The sequence below is a fragment of the Gopherus flavomarginatus genome, chromosome 4 (genome assembly GCF_025201925.1).
Source record: "Gopherus flavomarginatus isolate rGopFla2 chromosome 4, rGopFla2.mat.asm, whole genome shotgun sequence".
Taxonomy (NCBI): Eukaryota; Metazoa; Chordata; order Testudines; family Testudinidae; genus Gopherus; species Gopherus flavomarginatus.
In genome coordinates this window covers 20,239,562-20,260,339 of record NC_066620.1, presented here as the reverse complement: position 1 = coordinate 20,260,339, position 20,778 = coordinate 20,239,562, and the positions used below count along the sequence as shown (strand labels likewise).

The following is a 20,778-nucleotide window of genomic DNA, read 5'->3' as shown; positions in this document are numbered from 1 at the left end:
GGAGTTGGTGGTGGGTCCCAAACTGGACTAGGCGCTCTGGGCGGAGTCAGTGGTGCCATCACTGGCTTGGGGGAGGACAAGTGGCCCAACACAGCATATACCAGCACATATGCGTGTGACTCCAGGGGGCGCTAGAGATGGCCCAACAGATACTACTGAGGGAAAATGTCTCCAGCACCAGTGCCTGTGGCATGCGCACACCTAGCATGGAATGGAAGCAGTCGAAGAAAGTGCCATTTTACAGTCACTTTCTGAGTAGCATCACATTGTAAAAATCCATCAGCTTTCCATACTAAGAATACAGCAACACAAAAATCCCAGCTCGTGATGTGCAAACAACTCTGCATTAACAATGTGCATCAGCAACACCTACCTTCACTACTGCCTCCAATATTAGCAAAGAAAGGACTGAAGCTGAAAAATCTTGTTCTGATTATGGAAGGATGAACAAATTAATTAAAAAACCCAAACAAATCAGCAGTGTAACATTTCTCAGCCTAATTAGAGATTTTAAACTGTCTGTGACTTCATTGTCAGATATTAACATACGTTTATTTTATATTACTACATTTACACATATACACTTCAAAGGAATATTTTATTTTAAAAAAAAACAAAGTTCAAGTATTAAAATTAACTTTTCAAAATTTAACACATCTGTGCTTAAATTTCAGTTGTCAGAAACATGACAATTATATATACTTCATCTGAATTCAAATGTTAGTGAAAGTCTTCTGATGCAGATCTAACCAAATAAGAAATAATCTGACTAACAGTATTGCAAAATTTGTTAGAAAAAAGGAAAATAAAACCCTAATACTTGATTACAAAAGCATCTGAAACCACTTTTAATTCAGTATTCAGACAAAAATGCAACTTACTAATATGTGCCAGTTACCCAAGATGTTTTGGATGTATGCGGTGTGTGTAGATATTTTGCATCATCCTTTATTTAGCTTGCAAACTATCATTTGAAGCTCTTCAGCAGCTGCTTATTATTATGGAGATATATTTCTCTTTTCCGTCCCTACGTTGGCAATGACTGAGAACAGCAGGAAGGCCAGGCACAGAATAGGAGAGGGAACCAGAATTTGCTTTCCATATGAAGCATTCATGTTTTCATTTGGGTTCTTATTTCAGGAGTAGCCTAAGAACGCTGATGGGCTGAGTAGCAAATACAAGGAGAAAGACTACTTAAGTTTACTAAACCCCTTTTCTACTATTCACTCAAAAAAAATAATTAAATACAGCTGCAAGTGTTGTATTTTTCACACATGTAATAATTTCTTGATTTACAGCATCTGTTAACTATCTCAATAAAGAAACTAACGAACATTAGTTTTAATCTGCATTATTACATTATAATGAATTATTTCACGTGATCTTGGAATGGTTCTTAAAAGAGATTAAAGATGATATACAGAGAACGCAATTTTGGAGCTTTGATTAGACCAAGGGTCGGGCAACCTTTCAGAAGTGGTCGCCGAGTCTTCATTTATTCACTCTGATTTAAGATTTCGTGTGCCAGTAATACATTTTTATCATTTTTAGAAGGTCTCTTTCTCTAAGTCTATAATATATAACTAAACTATTGTATGTAAAGTAAATAAGGTTTTAAAAATGTTTAGGAAGCTTAATTTAAAATTAAATTAAAATGCAGAGCCCCCCTGGACCGGTGGCCAGGACCTGGGCAGTCTGAGTGCCACTGAAAATCAGCTCGCGTGCCACCTTCGGCACAAGTGCCATAGGTTGCTTACCCCTGGATTAGACATTTGTTCTAATACATAATCCACAGTCTAACAAAAATACAAATACTGCTTCTGAAGTTCATGCTACAAATTCGTTCCCCCTCCCTTCTTTTAGCATTACAAAGTCCCATAGAAGTTTAATGAGGGGCTCTGTATGTGTTTATTGTATATTAGTCATGGTTTTGTTATCCTGTTCAGTGTCCCAAGACCCTTAGTATGCGGGGTGCTATTAATAAATAATATTAAAAGGAGCATTCATTAAGCAGTTGCAAGGACAGTCCAACTGCATAGTAAGTTGGCACTTTGGTGTCCCTGGCTACCACTTGGCCAATGATGGCCAGAGGATTTACACAAGTAATTCCCATCATCATCCATAATGAGAGTTATACCCAAATTTCCACTGCCATAATGGGAAAATGTATTCAGGGCTGGTTAAAACTGAGCAGATCCTAGAAGTACTGAAATGAGAGGTAATGTTTCTCTACGATCTTTGCTTATGGAGTAATGCCACTGTTTCTCCTTCCTGATGACTGCTTCCCACCTTATTTTGTCAGGATGAAGGCAAAGAGCTGAAAATGTAAAAGCCTAAGTATTAGCCAACAGGAATGGAAGAAGTGAGTTTTAAACTGTGGTTAGTATTTCTGAACAGAGAAATGCGCTCATGCAATGAAAGTGTAGAATAAAGCATACACTGACAAGTGCAACTGCTAATGGAAATGAGTAATGATAATGTTTTCTTACTGGAAAAAAAAGCAAATTCAGCATTAGAAGTTATATTATGCGGACAAATGGAAATTCACACAAGACCTACACGTATGCAGTTCAAAATGCCCATAGCACCAAGAGTCAGGTTTTTCTTTAGTATACCCATTGCCAGCAGTAAAATGTGTGTTGAGCTCCAAGGCAGTAAGAGAAGTAAGTCTGCCTTCCTTCCTTTCAGTTAGCTTCAGCATTACTAGGTTTTTCTTCTAAACCATCTTCATACTTATCCTCCCCACATTCCACAACACCCTCATCATCATGATCAGACTGAGAGCTTGCCTTCTCCTCTTCCTCCTCTTCACAGGATTGGTGAGACTCTGAGCTTGCCTCCTCCTCTTCCTCCTCCTCACAGGATTGGTGAGACTCCGAGCTTGCCTCCTCCTCACAGGATTGGTGAGACTCCGAGCTTGCTTTCTCCTCTTCCGCCTCCTCACAGGATTGGTCATAGTGAGGATGTGCTTTCTTCCCATCACAGGATTCTCTTTCTTGAACTTTATCTTCATTAAGACTACAAAAATGAAGATTTGCATTTATTGATCTTGGGGGGGAGGGGAATTTTTTAAAGATCAGTTTTAAAGGAATAAAACTCTCGAGTACTCTGACCCAAATCCTACCAGTAAGAGTCATAATCTCTCGGGGGGGGAGGTATTTATTATGAGTAGAGCCCCCTATTTTTCACAAAAGCAAGACAACATGGAATAGAAACAAACTCGCTCTGCAGCAGCAGCTCCTGTCCCATGAGGTTGGGCCCAGCTGCCTGCTCTGGAAGTTGCAACCTGGTACACGAGGTTGCAGCACCACTCACACAAATTTGGCCTGGCCATGCCTCCTGACAAAGAGGCAGCCAGGCCAAATCTGAGCCGCGCTGCGACCTTGTACACCAGGTCGCAATGCTGGGAAGGGGAGCTGGGCCCAGCTTCACAGGACAGGAGCCGCTACTATGGGGTGGGCTCACATTCTGCAGCCCCATTCCTAGAGGCGGAACCCAACCCCCCCAGGATTTCCACCCCTTCCCTCCCTGTCCCTCTGATGTGGATAAAAAGAAAACATTAAACTCTTGAAAACTAAAACAAAAAGCTATAAAATATAAGAATTTCAGGGGCTCTAACAATGAGGAAGAAGGACTCCTCTCTCTACACTGCGGAGCAGCTGCAGTGTTCCCCCCCATGCTGTCTGTGTCCCCATCCTGCAGGAAACAATGGTCCCTGGATCTCAGTAGTGGCAATATAGGACACATTATAGACCTGGCTGCCCTGCACAGCCCCCAAAATTTCAGGAACAGCTATGCAGAGTTGGCAAAGAAATATATTTTATCCAAGCATGTAATGAACATTTGAAAAAGTTAACATTTTCAAAATATTTATTTTTATACAAAACACCCCAACAATATTCTACCAAAAAAAAATAAATAAAATAACCCCTCTCCCTAGCAACCTGCCAGGATTTCTGGCAAAGGTTCAGAAATAAAACTTAAATGGGGAGAAAAAGCAATGTATTTTTTTAAAAATGTGCATTGAGTTATATACCCTGTGTTAAAATATTTAAAAGGATATTGTATTACAAATTTTCTGCGTGAGCATATCATTTTCATTGTGTTTTGTGAATTACACTTTTTATAGAAACACTGACACTGTTAAAATGAGAACTATATGCAGCCAAATAGTTACCTCCAAAATACAAATAATTTTGTCTTATAAAACTAAAACAAAACTTGCTATTACTAGGTGTGTAACCGCCACAACAAACCACTGGTAACTATTACCTTTCTCTGTCTTCAATGCAGCTTCCAAAGCCTTTAGCATTGGACTGGTCCAGCAATTTAGCAGTTTGACGTTTTTTTGAAAGGAAGTCCTCACAAATCCCCAGTTCTCTCAGTATATCAGAGTAATGCTTTTCTGCTGCTATTCTGGCATTCTTCTATATAAAAAAAAATTACAGCATTCTAAAAATTAATGTATTATTAAGGGCCAGATTCCAATACCCTAAATTAGGTTGCATAGTACCTTATGCCAGTTGCTCTCAACATTTCCAGATTACTGTACTGCTTTCAGGAGTCTGATTTGTCCTGTGTATCCCAAGTTTCACCTCACTTAAAACTACACTTAGGAACTACTTGCTTTCAAAATCAGACATAAAAATCCAAGTGTCACAGTACACTATTACTGAAATATTGTTTACTTTCTCATTTTTACCATATAATTATAAAATAAATTAATTTGAATAGAAATATTGTATTTACATTTCAGTGTATGGTAAGTATATAGAGCAGTATAAACAAGTCATTGTCTGTATGAAATTTTAGTTTGTACTGACTTTGCTAGTGCTTTTTATATAGCCTGTTGTAAAAGTAGGCAAATATCTAGATGAGGTGACGTACCCCCTGGAAGACTTTTGAGTACCCCCAGTGGTACGCATATCCCTGGTTGAGGACACTGCCCTACGCCATCGTAATCCCCTTAAATTCAGTGTGATACTCCATATGAATATGAAATGGCAGAATTTCTTTTAGAGTACTATTGAAAAGTTCACAGACCTGCAATCCTGCAAGTAAAGCCTGTGTAAGAGGGCTTTGCCCAGGGGAAGGGCACAGAGGTTGGGTAGGATAGTCTTCCCTTCCAACCCACATGCATAGATAGCCCAAGGCAATGGCCCAGACAGGCCTCATTGAAAGATATCACCTGCTGCTATCTCTGTGGGTTTGTGACCCTGTTGAAGTGTGCTGTGCATGGACCCACACCCTCAATATGCCCACATACATCTTTCTCCTGTTGTAACATAGCATATTTTATTACACACACACACACACACACACACACACACACACACCCCTCTACCTCGATATAATGCTGTCCTTGGGAGCCAAAAAATCTTACTGCGTTATAGGTGCAACCATGTTATATTGAACTTGCTTTGATCCGCCAGAGTGTGCAGCCCTGCCCCCGGAGCACTGCTTTACCGTGTTATATCCGAATTCATGTTATATTGGGTCGCATTATATCGGGGTAGAGGTGTATATAACAATATAACATATTCCACAGCTGTGAGGAACCTCTGCTGCCTAACCCTCTTTGCAGCAGAAACATGCTGTTTCTGCTGTATTTGGAATTTTTCATGCCATCATAAATGGGGCAGAGATGCAAGATTTGCTCCTCAGTGTCAAGAATACACTGCGAATGTTCTGTAATGTACTGTAGGGTTATGGGGTAACATTACAAACAGGATTAAATTATCAAGCACCATTATATTCTGAACTCGTTTGGCAGTATTACTCACACACTCCACAAAGGACAGAGCAACACCACTAGCCAATGACAATTCCATTTGGGACAGAGGCTTGAGTGTGGTACATATAAGTAAGTCAAATCCTCGTGCCATTTAGGCTGGACCATAATCTATTAGGATGGAGTTTATCTGTATGATGAGATAGGAGTGAGGAAAATAGGCTTTAGTTCATACAAGTGGAAAAAGCCCCCATGCTCATAGCTTCTTCAGGCCTCCAGAGATTTATTTAAGTCCCAATCAATCATTTAATTGTTGCATATTTGTATTATTAGTTTTAATAGTAGTAGCTTCCCTTCAAACAAACCTTATGAAACATCCTATCAGTACGGTTGGCTCGCTCTTACTGTGATGCCTCCAGCATAATACATTTATCTGTTCTAATGACGGTCAGGTCTGTTTCACAAGTTGTTCATGGCAAGGGAAAGCTATTGAGCAGTAAATAGACTTCAGTTAGACCTCAGTTAGTTCTGGGACAGGACCCTTAATCAACAACCTCCTTAATCAACTTAGAGATAAAGTTGTTCATGTGCATTTCCTATGTGATCATTAAAAATCCAGGAAATCAGTTAAGCCTAGATACACCTCAACCTCAACTTACATGCCTCACAATGCATCACAATGTTCAAAGACACACAAAGAGCCATCACTCCACAGACACACACACCTCAACTCCAGTCTATGGGTAAACACTTTTTCCTTTTAAATAAAGTGTTGTTAGTGAGACATCTTCCCAAGACACAAACCCTTAAAGGCAAGGAAATGCCAATTTACAAGATACCTCTTAACTGTGACCTAATGGCCATACAGCCCATTTTCATTGACATTGACAAACTCTGCCCTGCCACAGAGAAATCCTTCTGCCTTCAAGAGAAGGAAATCACTATACATCACATTAATAATGCAAAACCTTAGTTACAACCTCGGTCCCATTACCGAATATTCAGCATTCACATTCATGTGCAGGTTAAGTGCGAAACGTGTTATGTGTTTGTGGGAAAAATAATTAAGTCATAATTACAGTTTAGTTACATAGTATCCCTTCTTCACCTCACATGCAATCCAAAACGGAGAGGAAAAATGTATATTTGGAAGATGGCCCAAACTCCTCTAAGCAGGCAGGCAGCAGTGAGTGTTGGGCTGCAATGCATGGTTATATAATTTTATTTTCATGGGGACAGATACCAGGCAGAGTTTTATAGTCAGAGGGGAATTGATATGCCTGCCTACAAAAGTTTTCAGACATCCTCTAAACAATATTCAGCACTGACACTGGCATCGATTAGGCAATATTCGGAGATGAGTTTAATTAAGGAGTGAGAGCAAGGTAGGAAGACAACCTGAGTGGCTCTTTCCAAAAGCAATGGCCTCTGCTTTACTCTTTCTTCCATTTCTTCCCGCTCCCGCAGATACTCTTGCATTCTTTGCTTCTCATGATTCCTATTATAAATATAGCATGACACAGAAATTAAATGGATGTCTTTAGTTATTATTTAGAGAAGTGGTAGCAGAAAGACCACTATGCTACAAGATGCAATTTCCTAGAGTAACTGCAAATTACATTGCTTGTGACAGACAGAACATCGTGCTGTTGTTTTTAAAGTCAACATTTATGTATTTTACATTGGTTACGTGCCAGGTTAATTGCCTCAAGTTCTTTTACCACAGCAACAATGTACCTTTGACAGTGGGAAAACTAAAGAACATTTAATGTTTTTCGATGTAGTAAATTTGGAAAAACAGGTAGGTGTCCTTACAAATGAGTTTAAAAGCATAACTTCAGGGCCGTAACTTGTGCACACTTCATACATTTTAGGATTTTCAACTTATATTGAACTTCCCTTAATTGCTGCATTCCCATTTTGATAGCAATCCCATACAATTGTTTTTCTAAGAAAAGTTAAGAGATGGAGGCTTTTGGAGGAGCTGGGGAAGTTAGACTATACCATGGAAGATTGGTACTTCAAGAAGTGTTCAAATCTCTTACCAAATGTTTCAACTACTGAGAGTCCCACATCTTTCTTTTTTGTTTTGGGCTTAACATTGTAATTTATCTTTCAAAAACAGAAAAAAAGTCTAGCTGCCTTCCATTCTTAGTTGCAGAGCAGACATCTTTCACATGTCATTTTTAAAGCATCCTGTGTCTCTACAGAACTGTATAAACAACCACCTGTTAATGCTGCTATCATCTCCTCCATGTAATAGTAATAATAATAATACTTAGCATGGATGACTAAAGATGTGCAACAATCTCAAAGTACACTGCAAATATTAATGAATATTCATTAATTAGCTCTGCAAGAAAAAACTGTTCACCATTTTACAGAAGGGGAAACCAAAACCTAGAATTAGAAGTGACATGCCCAAGGGCACGCAGCAGCTTTGGACTAGAATCTACCTCTACTGAGTCCCAGTCCTATCCTCTAACCACTAAGTTATAGCAGCTTTAATAAGGACCCTTCCCCCCCCGCAGTACTCTGATTCACAATCCATTAGAAAAAGGTCTCTGGCCTTGTCGCTGCCCACTCTCCTATGCCTGCTCTACAGAGTAACACAACTGCTGCCTCCCCCAGGCCTGATTCCTGAGTCCCATGCGCCTCCTGTTAAGCTATGGATACAGATACCAGAGCCATGTAATACATCTGCCCCACTTCCTGCTCTCATTAGATTTGACTCCCAAATCAGAGTAAAAAAAAGATATTTGCTCAGCAGTCAGGAAGCAGAAGACACCTAATACACCTCTACCTCGATATAACACTGTCCTCAGGAGCCAAAAAAATCTTCTCGCGTTATAGGTGAAACCGCGTTATATCAAACTTGCTTTGATCCGCCGGAAGGAGCTCCCCGCCCCCCTGGTGCGCTGTTTTACAGCGTTATATCTGAATTCGTGTTACATCGGGTCATGTTACATCGGGGTAGAGGTGTATAAAAACATAAATATAAGTTAAATTTTAAAGAATAAAGAGAAAACATGGTTGTCTTTTTCCTTGGCAATATGAAAGTTTAAGAGTGGAGTTCAAGCTGGAACTGTACTAGCTACAAGTTAATTTAACTGTGTTTATTAGCGAGAACTCTTATTTCCCTCTTCAGATTATATGCAGGTTTAAAAACAAGCCTGCCTTGTTATTTGTGGTATAACAATTTAAGGAACTGCATATAAACCTGAATTCATCAAAAGGGACACTAGTTCTCAATTCCCGATTGATCAAAATATTGTATTTGTTCATACCCTTTTCTAGCTAGAATTTTTGACAATACATGAATAGTTACATTAACATTATATTGCTACTGGATTGTATGTTTAACATACAACTTGCATCTAGAGGTTCAGGATTTTGGAGATATAGCAGAATACCTGATTATTTTTAATTTGGATTTAGACATCCGAGCTAGGCTCTGATGTGGGTCATTGGCCTCAGCCCGGGTTGTTATAAGTTTTTGCAGTTTTTTCACTCTTTGTTTCTGCTTTGCTCTGATCCTTTTTTGCTCTTCTTCCAGCTTTCTCTTTTCCTCAAGGGATTTCCTGAGTGGAAAAATAAACTAAGACTGAATTAATTTTAATCTAGAGAGAACATAAGGAAGGCTCTGTGAAAGGCAATTCAACAGAGAAGAGGAGGGAGGAAACAAGGGTGGGACAAGACAAGGGAATATTTATGTTTCATTTGAGAAGTGGGGGCTTCAGTTATATATTGGGAACCAATAGGCTGTTATAGTACTTTTCCTCAAATGTCGGTATGGGAAAAGAAAGTGTATTACAGCAGCTAGAAAACATCATCAAAAGATGAAAATAATAACTAGCAGTAATGAAAAAAATATGGAATTAAATATTTGGTGGCATAAACTAGCAGTCTGTTTTCTCAAGAATTTATAAAGTAACTAGTACTGTATGTAACATACTACAGAACTATTCACCTTATAGCTTGTATTCGTCTTTTGGTAGACTCTGTGATTCTTGGAGTTTTAGATTCCTCAGGTCCCAAAGGAGATGAATTTGCACTTGAACACCTTGTTCGAGGTTTACATCTTGGGGAGGCATATGGCCAGCGTGTTTCTTTTAATGTTTCTTCATCTGCTTGAATGTCCTGCAGAATTTTCCCTTTGTTGGATGGGATACGTGGAGTACGAAGATTGAAGGGTTCACAAACTGTGATGTGTTTCACGTGTTTCTGTTTTAGGAGCCTATTCTGGAATTTCTGGTGCAGTGTTTCAAAGTCTGGAACCCTAGATTTGAGCCTTGGTTTATGCTCCAGTTCTTCTTTTTGTTTCCTCTGTTTATTGATAGTTCTACTAGCCAGTCTGCTGTTGGGAAGAGAAGAATTACGTAGCAACTCTTCAGCTCTCATTTGGATCCTAATTTCTCTATAGAGCTCTTCTTCTTTTAACTTATCATTAATGGCTTGACTGTAAACAGATTTAGGGACAGGTTTTGCTTGGAATAATTTTGGTTTTTTTTCAGGCAATGAAAGGTCTTTTAATTGCATTTCCCTAATTTCTTTCCTTTGCTCCTCCCTCTTGATAAACTGAAATGGTCTCTGAGAGGCTAAAAGAATATCTTTGCTTCTCTCTTTCACAAACTTCCTGCGTTCTTCATTTCTTTCCATTATTTCACGATAGAGCGGAAGGAAGACAGAAGCAGGCACAGGATTGGCTCTGAATTTCTTTTGACACTCTGCTTCTTCCTCTAGTTGTTTCTTCAATAAACTATTTTCCATTTCTATCTGTGACTTTGATTTGACATTCTGTTGTTTTTTCTTAGCTTCTCGAATAGTCATCTGGAAAGGCTTAGGCACAGTGACCTTTGGTGACCACTCTTTCTGCTTCTTTCCCATCATTCTGAACGTTGGTGAATTTGGTAAGCTACGTTTAGTGTGATAGACATAGTCCTCCACAGAAAACCCATCCCACATTTTTTCGATCTGCTCCTTAGCAAATCTCAGTGACTCAGTTTCACTACCATTTTCTTCTTCCAACTCTAATTCTGCATCAGACCCATCAGATAAACTTGAATAGGATAGATCATTTAAGTCAGGCTCAGAAAAAGATTTATGCAAATTCAGAGGCCGAAATGAGCTCTTATCCCATATTGATCTAAAAAAGGAAAAAAGAAGAAGTTTTGGGTGTAACAGGCTTCATCTTGAGACAAAAGCCAACAATAAAATCATTCCACTCTTTTTCCCATCTGTAAATTGCAAGGCACTTTACCAAAGATGGCAAGCAGCATTACTCCACTTTTTGCAAGAGTGTGGAGGCTGGGCAGCATGGGATGGACAGAAACTTGTATTTACTATGTGTGTGTACAGCACCTAGCACAACAGACCCTGACCTAGCTGAGGCATTAAGACACTACTACAATTAGTGTTTAAAAAGGAGAAGGCTGTTTTAAGATCAACAACAACAATCAGATGCATCATCTCTGGCTGGGGCTGTTAGTTCAAATACAGTAAAAGCTTTGTTATCTGGCATGTTGGGTGAATGTGGGGGCCGATAAGTCAAAAATTCCAATTAACTAAGAGGGAGGAAGTTTGGGTGCAGGAGGGGGCTCAGAGCTGGGGCATAGGAGGAGGTGCAGGGTGCAGGCTCTGGGAGAGATTTTGGGTATGGGAGGGGACTCAGGGCAGTGGATTCAGGTGCTGGATGTGGGCAGTGCTCACCTTGGACGGCTCCCTGCAAGCGGTAACATGTCCTGGCTGCTTCTAGGCGGAGGCGCGGCTAGGCGGCTCTGTGTGCTGCCTTCACCTGCAGGCGCTGCCCCCCGCAGCTCCCATTGGCCACGGTTCCCGGCCAATGGGAGCTGCGGAGCCAGTGCTCGAGGCGAGGGCAACACATGGAGCCTCCGTGGCCCTTCCTCCGCCTAGGAGCAGCAGGGACATGTTGCTGCTGCAGGAGCCACGCGGAGCCAGGTAGGGAGCCTGCCAGCCCTGCGCTAACCAGACTATAAACCAGACTTTCAATGAAGATCAGAAATGCTGGTTTATAGAGCTTTCTGGCTGGTAAAGTGCCGGGTAACGCAGCTTTTACTATATATTGAAAACAGCTTAGGACTAGGGTCATTAAGATATTTACTAGTGATCTACAACAATCAGAAGATCATTTTAGACCCAAAATCTTGTAATATCTACTCTATAAGAAGCCCAAATAAGGGGCATCCATTTTAGTCAGTTTTTGCCACAGCAGAAGACATGGTTCTAGAGAAGAGTGTTTTAGCCAAGCACTATAAGTCTATATTGAACTGTTTTAACAAAGTAGCAAGTTTCTTTTCACATTGTGTACTGGCCACAGGCAATATTTCATTCCAAAATGTATTATAGAAGAGATACTGTAAACAGCATTGTTAATAGCAGGGATGGGGTGAGGGGGAACAGTGTTCAGTGGGGTGGAGGGCAGGGAGTGAGTGCCACCCAGACCCACCCCTAACTCTCCTCCAGGCCCATCCCCAGCAACAGTTTCAGCTCCTGGCCCCACCCCCAGCCTCAGCACAGCTCTGCACCTGGCTGCAGGCCCAGCAGCTGGCTCCTACTGAAGCCCGCCTGTGGTTCTGTTTCCAGACCTGGCCACGGATCCACCCCCTAGCCCTGGCCCCCTTACCACATCTACAACCCTTCCCACCCCTGCCCCAGGAGTTGCGGCCCCCTCTTCCAGCCGGAGGGGTAGGGGGTAGGGAGGGGCAGCTGGACAGAGGTTAAGAAGGTTGCTACCCTGAAAATTTGGGGTACCACTGCTGTAAAACAAGCAAGTCCTCCATCCAGAGCCTGCATGTGGTTTAAATAGTCAAGATTAATATAACATATGGCTGTGCTTGCCAATAGAGAAGGGATATCACTTGAAAGCCAAGAATAATGTTTGATAGAATTTGGTTCTTGTTTCCTAAGAGGCAGAATTGGGGGAGAAACATGATGGCTAGACAGAGGAATGGGAGTCAGTATTCACTGTGTGCCCTTGGACAAGTCACTTTAACCTCAGGTCCTCATCTATAGAATAGGGATAATGTCTACCCTGCTAAAGGAAGTTGTGAGGCTTACTTAATACTTGCAAAGTGTTTTAAGATCTTTGGATGAAGGATGATCTGTCACTCTTACTGCATGGCCTTGAGGGAGTCACTTATACCTTGATTTTCAGATGTAAATTCAATGGAAGCTAAGGGTGTTCAGCACCTTTGAAAATTAAGTCATTAGATTTTCTGTGCCTGAAATCCATGTGTGGAATGAGCATAGTAATACTTCCCTGCTTCAAAAGAGTGAAGTGTTCATTAATATTTCCAACGTGCTTTGAGGTCATCTGAGTGTGTCTCTCACTTAACCAGATCCCTGCCATTACAGGGACTTTGGGCACTGGTGCACCTTAGTCCCCCCTGTTCTTTGCCTGTGGCTCACAATACTTTAATCTTCTGAGGATTGTAATACTTTGGTCTAATTCTGGTTGTTGCTCGTAGTGTGAAGGTGTCTGGGTGGTATTAGTGGCCTGGCATATACAGGAGATCAGACTAAATGAGCTGGTAGTCCCTTCTGGCCATGAACTCTATGACTCAGATTAAAAGCAATACAGAAGCGGAGATAATTATTACACTTACCTATAACACAAACTAGGAGCAGCATCCTTATTGTCCAGGGGCTGTACTCCTTTCAAATGCAGCTTATTCTGATACATGTTTTCCAGTTTTGCCATTGTCTCCAGGTGGGCATTCTTCAGCTCTTCCAGCTTCAAGTAATATTCCTGATTTGAGTGGCACATTTTGGGAAAGTCTATCCAGTCCTCACAGTCCCCACTTAGAGTCGGGCTTTGCTGTCTCTCAGTATTACAGTCCAAGTCAAACTCATCCTAAAAAATAAAGAATTGTATTATTTTCCTTCTAAACATAAGAAAAGAGTTAGTGACCAGCAAGCAGTTTGCTTAGGTAACAGGTGCTGCATTACTCAACAGACACAGCTCAATGGTTTAAACGTTGGCCTGCAAACCCAGGGTTGTGAGTTTAATCCTTGAGGGGGCCATTTAGGGATCTGGGGCAAAATCAGTACTTGGCCCTGCTAGTGAAGGCAGGTGCCTGGACAAGATGACCTTTTGGGGTCCCTTCCAGCTCTATGAGATAGGTATATTTTTATTTTTTTTTATTATTTTACTTCCCCCAAAGTGAGGAACAGCTTCTAACTTTTGTGCCTAAATAGCCTCTTATCACTACATCCCCCCGAATCATATGCTGAGTGCTGTGAAATGTTGTCCCAAAACAGTTATGCAGTCAGTAGCTTTTGTATAGCTTCCTCATCTTTCCTCCCCCTTGAAAATATTTTGAATCCTAATCTATAGCACATTTTATTAAAACAAGATGTTACATGGTTAAATCTTCTCTGCACTAGCCCAGGAAACAATTCTGGTTCTTTTCTAGTCAGAAAAAGTCATTGACCATAGTTCTGAGATAAAGATGCCAACACCATTTCTCTAGATAGCATAGACGGGCTGTGTGTTTCAGACAGAGATGGGCAAAAAGCAAGCCTAACATAAAATGAAGAAGCCTGGAAGAACTGTAGTCACCATTAAACTCTTTAGAGTCGCTGCTGGCAGACAGTACTGAAAATACCGTATTAATATTAGCTAACTATTAAGTGACATTGATCAGGGAAAAGGTAAAAATGTACATGTTTTGAAGTGAGGTCAATAGCAGTCAGACTCTGCGTGTATATATTTCAGAAAAGTCAAAATTACACTTACCAGTAATTTTTTCATAGAATCATAGAATATCAGGATTGGAAGGGACCTCAGGAGGTCATCTAGTCAAAGCAGGACCAATCCCCAACTAAATCATCCCAGCCAGGGATTTGTCAAGCCTGACCTTAAAAACCTCTAAGGATGGAGATTCCATCACCTCCCTAGGTAACCCATTCCAGTGCTTCACCACCCTCATAGTGAAAACGTTTTTCCTAATATCCAACCTGAACCTCTCCCACTGCAACTTGAGACCATTACTCCTTGTTCTGTCATCTGATACCACTGAGAACAGTCTAGATCCATCCTCTTTGGAACCCCCTTTCAAGTATTTGAAAGCAGCTATCAAATCCCCCCTCACTCTTCTCTTCTGCAGACTAAATAATCCCAGTTCCCTCAGCCTATTCACCTACTGGATACTGCTGTATAAACACAATAGGGTTTTTTGTTTTGTTTTTGTTTTAAACAAGAATTCCTCTGGTATAAAAATAAATGCAAAAAGACTAAACAATGCATGAGGAGCCTTACTTTCTATTACCACAAGCATTTTGAAAATAAGTAGCCATCTGACACGAAAAGATTTAAATCCCCATTTTAACAACATATTATGGAGATCAACTTTTGGAATGGTGGGGCCTACACTAGACTATCAGTTTACATGTTCTTTTGCCAACAACTACTTAGGTCCAGATAATCACGTTATCCATAACACTTTAAGGTTGTAGGAAGTTGGAGAAAGATGTACAGTAAAAACAGGGTAGTGTATATATTTTAAAAATGTTTTCTGCAATTATTTTCAATGATCCATTTTAAAGTTAAAGGGCCCATTTGTTTCTTCATCTATGAAATGGGATTCACATTTACTCTGCTTTGTAAAGCACTTTAGAGTTCTATCCACAAGTCCTAAGTTTGGGTGGGTTTGTTTTTTTTTTGTTTGGTTGGTTGGTTGGTCGGTCGATTGGTTTTTATAGAATCTTAAATTCTAACTGAAAATTCTTGTTTGGCTATATTTTTAGTTAAGTTTTCATCCCAACATTCTATTTCAAGTTTCATATAGTACAAACGACTTGACACAAACTATACAGTCACAAGGAAGTGAAGCTGCAAGGTGTCCAGATAGAGATTGCCCATGAAAGACCAAGCATAAATACTGCTTAATATTCTACTACTTGCTGGTATCTTTGTTTCTTTTGACCTTGAGTATACAAATGATGGTGATCTCAGCTTTGGATCCATGGAAGGATACTACATTATTTTCCACTGAGTTGCATATCAACTCCTAAATCCTCTCTTCAGACACTTCTGTGTAAAAAAAAAGCTCATTAAGAGATTTATGTGGGCACAAGTGATGCAGTACTGCCATCTGGCAACTGTTATTCTAAATTAGGAGATACCACATTGTGTGCTTACTACGCTGTCAATAACAGATTTTTAGAAACACTTGCTTCAAAGTCTGTATTTATTGTAAATATAAAGGACAAGTTAATCAGCCACTATGGCAATGCACACAACTTGGCTATTAAAATTAACTCTACATGAACCTATCCTTTTGCAAGGGAACTCTGGATGATTTTTGGCATTTGGCTTGCCTTATTTTAATCAGTGATGAATGAACCATTGTACAACGTTGCTGCCTCAACAGAGCATCGTTTGGAGCTTCGGGTACAAGGCTGCCATTTGATGGGCCTACAACTGAGGTGGTTTGTTGGTCCAAGACAGCTGGGCACAGTAGACAAGGTTTGCTAAGCTGCCTGCTATGGAAACAGCTGAGGCATTTGGGGGGGAAGGGAGGGGCTGTGAGTGGCACAGAATGTTTGTCCAAGGTTCCCTGCTGAACTGTGTCTTTTTGTTTTTTAATTTACACTTCACTTCTCTGCTCTCCACAGTTCACACGGTTGCCTTTTTTTGTGATTCAGTGAACGTGTGCTCTTAGGGAGAGTCACAGACACAATACACTGCTTGACTAGAAGAGCGAGCTATAAGGATTTCTTAAGAAGAAACAGCCAAATGCAAATTGTAAGAGTTCATAATCTGCATCAATACAAAAAAGGACAAACATTTTTCTTTGAATTAACAGAGAAATTGCTACCAGCCTGGAAACAGCTTAATGCCTGCTCTCTTAATGCCTCCCATTAATCAACGACAACTCGTCCTACTTCCTAGCAACTTGTCCTAGAAATCTCTGTCAGAATTCCCTGTTTCTGACCACTCCAATACCACACATTCAGATGCCTCCTTGTTTTATCTTTCATGCTTTCTCTGATCTTCAGGAAACTTGTCTGACTTCTCTGCTACTCTTGGCCCTCTCTTTTCTTCTTCCTCCAAACTCCCTGCAGCTTCGTCATCTCCTCTACTCTTGATTCCTTTGATCTTCTTTCACCATCCTGTTCATCTCCCTCATTCTCAAACTTGGCTGTCTACCTGCATTTACTGTTTCCACACTTGCTCCTGTAATGCCTAATGCCACTGGGAGAAAATCTGAGGAGTTGGACTACACCAACATCCTCCACTAAGTTGATTCTCTTCCTTCTTTCTAAAGCTTTTCTCCTCCTCCATGGTCAACTCTAGTCAATTTCTTTCTATCTTCTGTCCTAGAATTTATTTCCCATTTCCCCTTCTCTTCTGCATTGTTCTCTTCCTAGGAACTTGCATTATTCCTCTTTTAATCCATCCAGAACATTTCAGCTGAAGTCACTCAGTTCATCAGTCACAGAAGCATGGAAACGTAGGGCTGGAAGGGACCTCAAGAGGCCATCTAGTCCAGTCCCCATTTCTGAGGCAGGACCAAGTCAACCTAGACCATCCCTCATAAGAGTTTGTCCAACCTATTCTTAATAACCTCCAATGACAAGGGCTCTACAACCTCCTGTGGAAGCCTATTCCAGTGTCTAACTATCCTTGTAGTTAGAAAGTTTTTCTTAACATCTAATCTAAATCTCCCTTGCTGCAGATTAAGCCCTTTAATTCTTGTCCCACTTACAGCAGACATGGAAAACAATTGAACACAGTCCTCTTTATAACAGTCATTAAACATAGCTGAAGATTTATCAGGTCCCCTCTCAGTCTTCTTGCCTGGTGGTTTTTAATCTTTCCTCACAGGCCAGGTTTTCTAAACATTTTATCATTTTTGTGGCTCTCCCCTAGACTCACTCCAATTTAGCCACATCTTTCCTAAGGGTGGCACCCAGAACTGGACACAATACTCCAGATGAAGCCTCACCAGTGCTAAGTGGAGCAGGACAAAGATCTCCTATTCTCCTTGGTCTTACATATGACATTCCTGTTAATACACCCCAGAATGACAGTAGCCTTCTTCGCAACTGCATCACCTTGTTGACTCATTCATTCAATTTGTGATCCACTGTAACCCCAGATTCTTTTCAGCACTATTCCTGCCTAGCCAGTTACTCCCCATTATGTATTTGTGCATTTGATTTTTCTTTCCTAAGTTTAGTACTTTGCACTTGTCTTCATTGAACTTTATGATGTTGCTTTCACACCAAGTCTCTAATTATCAAGATCATTTTGAATTCTAATCCTGTCCTCCAAAGTGCTTGCAAGCCCTCCCAGTTTGGTGTCATTCTCAGATTTCATAAACATACTCTCCATTGCATTATGCAAGTCATTAATGAAAATATTCAACAATACAGGACACAGGACAGACCCCTAGATACACTCTCCCAGTTTGACAGCGAACCACTGATAACTACTCTTTGAGTATGGTCTTTCAACCAGTTACACACTCACCCTTATAGTAATTTAATACTATTTCCCTAATCTGCCTATAAGAATATCATGTTGGACAGTATCAAAAGCCTTACTAAAATCAAGATATATCACATCTACAGCTTCCTCCCCTTCCAGTAACCCCATCAAAGGAAAAGATTAGATTGGTTTGGCGTGATTTACTTGACAAATCCATGTTTATCCATGCTATTATTTATTACTCTATTATCCTCTACATGCTTACAAATTGATGTTTAATAATTTGTTCCAGTATCTTTCCAGCTATCAAAGTTAGGCTGACTGGTGTATAATTCCTCTTTGTTCCCCTTTTTAAAGATATGGGATATGTTTTCCCTTCAGTCATCTGAGACTCAGCTGTCCTCCATGAGATCTCAAAGATAACCATTAACGTTTTCGAGTCTGCTTCAGCTAGTTCCTTAAGCACCCTAAGATGAATTTCATCAGGCCATGCTCACTTGAATATGTTTAACTTATCTAAATATTCTTTAAACTGTTCTTTTCCTATATTTGCTTGCATTCCTTTCCTCTTGTTAATATTAATAAATTGTGTTATATATCTGGTTCATTAAGCTTTTTAATGATATCATCCATTACTACCTCTATTCCCCCCCAAATAGCAAACCTACACTTTCCATTGTCTTTCTCTTGCTCCTAACATATTTATAGAACCTCTCTTATGTCAATTACTAGGTGTACCTCATTTTGTGCCTTAGCCTTTCTGATTTTGTGCCTGCTTGTTCATACTATTCTTTTGTACTCATCCTTAGTAATTTGTCTCCATTTTTGTAGGATTCCTTTTTACTCTATATCCTTGAATCCCTTCCATTAGTGTCTAGTGTGTTAGTGCATCAAATTCAAGGTCATCTACTCCTATTTCTACCTCTCAATATCCACATGTCCTGTTGCTTTAAAGCTTTGCCTCCATTCTTGCCTTCATACCTTTCAACATCTTTTCCCTAAACTTGGAACCACATCCCACTTCCTGCCCATCTTTAAAACCCATTTCTTACAGGATAAATCCTTCCTTTCTTCTCATCGATAATCTCTTTATCATCTCTTACAGTTCTCATAGCATTTTGTTTTTAAAAAGTAGATTGGGAATGTAGCTGTCATTATATAGAAGAAATTACTTCTCATACCAGATAGGAAAATACTTTAAAACTAAGAGACAAAACTTACATTACTTTTGGTTTTAAAACCTCACTTGAAGACAGCATTAAAAATACACCATTAATCCAGAGGCTAATCTTCAGAAGATCATCTTGCCCTACTTAAAATATAAATCCTTTCCCCTCCAGTGTTTTGTTCCTTAGTATTATTACAGTTGCCAAGAGAATGTTATAGCAACATATTGGGGGTCAAGTGACCAGACTGGCAGTGGCCTTGGGGAACTTTCAACTTCCTCTGCAGCATGGGATGTAAGTTTCCTGACAGGATCATCTGTGTACAGCTTTCAGTCAATTTCCTGCCATTCCAGGGGCCTCAGGCATTAGTGTAACTTGGTTCCTCCTATTCTCTGCCTTGCCTGAAAGCTGAAATACCTTAGCCTAATTTTGGTTGTGGGGTTTAGCATGCAGGGTGGCACTGGTGGCCTGTGATACACTGGTGGTCAGATCAGATGATCTGGTGACCCTTTCTGGCCTTAAAATTCTATGACAAAGAGCAGCCATCTCTACACTAAACTCTGGTCTTCCTAGCAGGTCTGTATGCCTCCACGGGAGTTGATGAAACATCATAAAGCACAGCATCAGAGCCACGAAAAGGTTATTACCTGCTGGTCTGAATGCCAGCACTTCCACGTTTTCTAATGCATCGCCTCCCTTACACAACAGATATGTGAAGATACAGGAAGTGTTAGTAGTGGCCAGATGCTCACAGACAGGCTGTGCAGCTTTGCACTCCCAGGTTAGCTATTGAGCCCCAGTGATATGCTCGGCGCTGTACAGAACCCATCCTACAGCGGGCCTCTGCCCTGGCGCGCTTCGCCCAGGGGCGCAGTAGCTCTTGTTAGCTCAGGCGGGGGGGTGGGTGGCAGGCTCCCCACACAAGGCAGAGGCGAGCGGGATCTCCCTGTCCCCACCGCAGGGACCACAGGGCCAGGAGACAGCCAGTGCCAGCGCTGCCGAGCCGGCCCCCGGGCGGAGAGGGGCCCCGCAGGCTCCCAGCACACAGCCGAGCCCCCGCAGTACCTGCTGTTCCGCCGCGGCCGGCGGGCGCCTCTCCCGCTCGTACAGAGCCAGCGGCGCCCTGGTGCGCGGGTTCACGGGTGTCCTGAGGCAGGAGGCGGTGAGGAGCGCAGCTCGCTGCGCCGCGTCCATGGCTCCCGGGCTGGGGCAGGCTCGGCCGCCGCCGCCGCCGCCTCCTCCTCCCCCCCCCAGCGCCGGGCTTAGTTACCAGCTACACCCGTTACCCGGGACGCTACGGCGCCTCCATTGGGACAAACCTGCCCGGGTCGGAGCCCTGAACTGCAACTCCTCCCCCTCCACAGAGCTCACCCGGGGCACGACGGGAAGCCGCCCCCCGCCCCCAGAGCAGGCGGAGGGGGAGC

The 20,778-nt window shown here is 41.4% G+C and overlaps 1 protein-coding gene across 1 annotated transcript; it reads right to left on the bottom strand.

Annotated features, from left to right (window-relative positions):
* Positions 1-526: 526 nt before the first annotated feature.
* On the bottom strand, positions 527-20,562 carry FAM161A (FAM161 centrosomal protein A). The gene is made up of 7 exons (XM_050952083.1): positions 20,420-20,562; positions 13,357-13,604; positions 9,702-10,877; positions 9,145-9,312; positions 7,130-7,229; positions 4,273-4,427; positions 527-3,018 (listed from the first exon to the last, which is right to left on the bottom strand). Exons 1-7 carry the CDS (start codon positions 20,546-20,548, stop codon positions 2,685-2,687), a joined length of 2,310 nt encoding a protein of 769 aa, XP_050808040.1. The 5' UTR covers positions 20,549-20,562; the 3' UTR covers positions 527-2,684.
* Between the last annotated feature and the right edge of the window lie 216 nt (positions 20,563-20,778).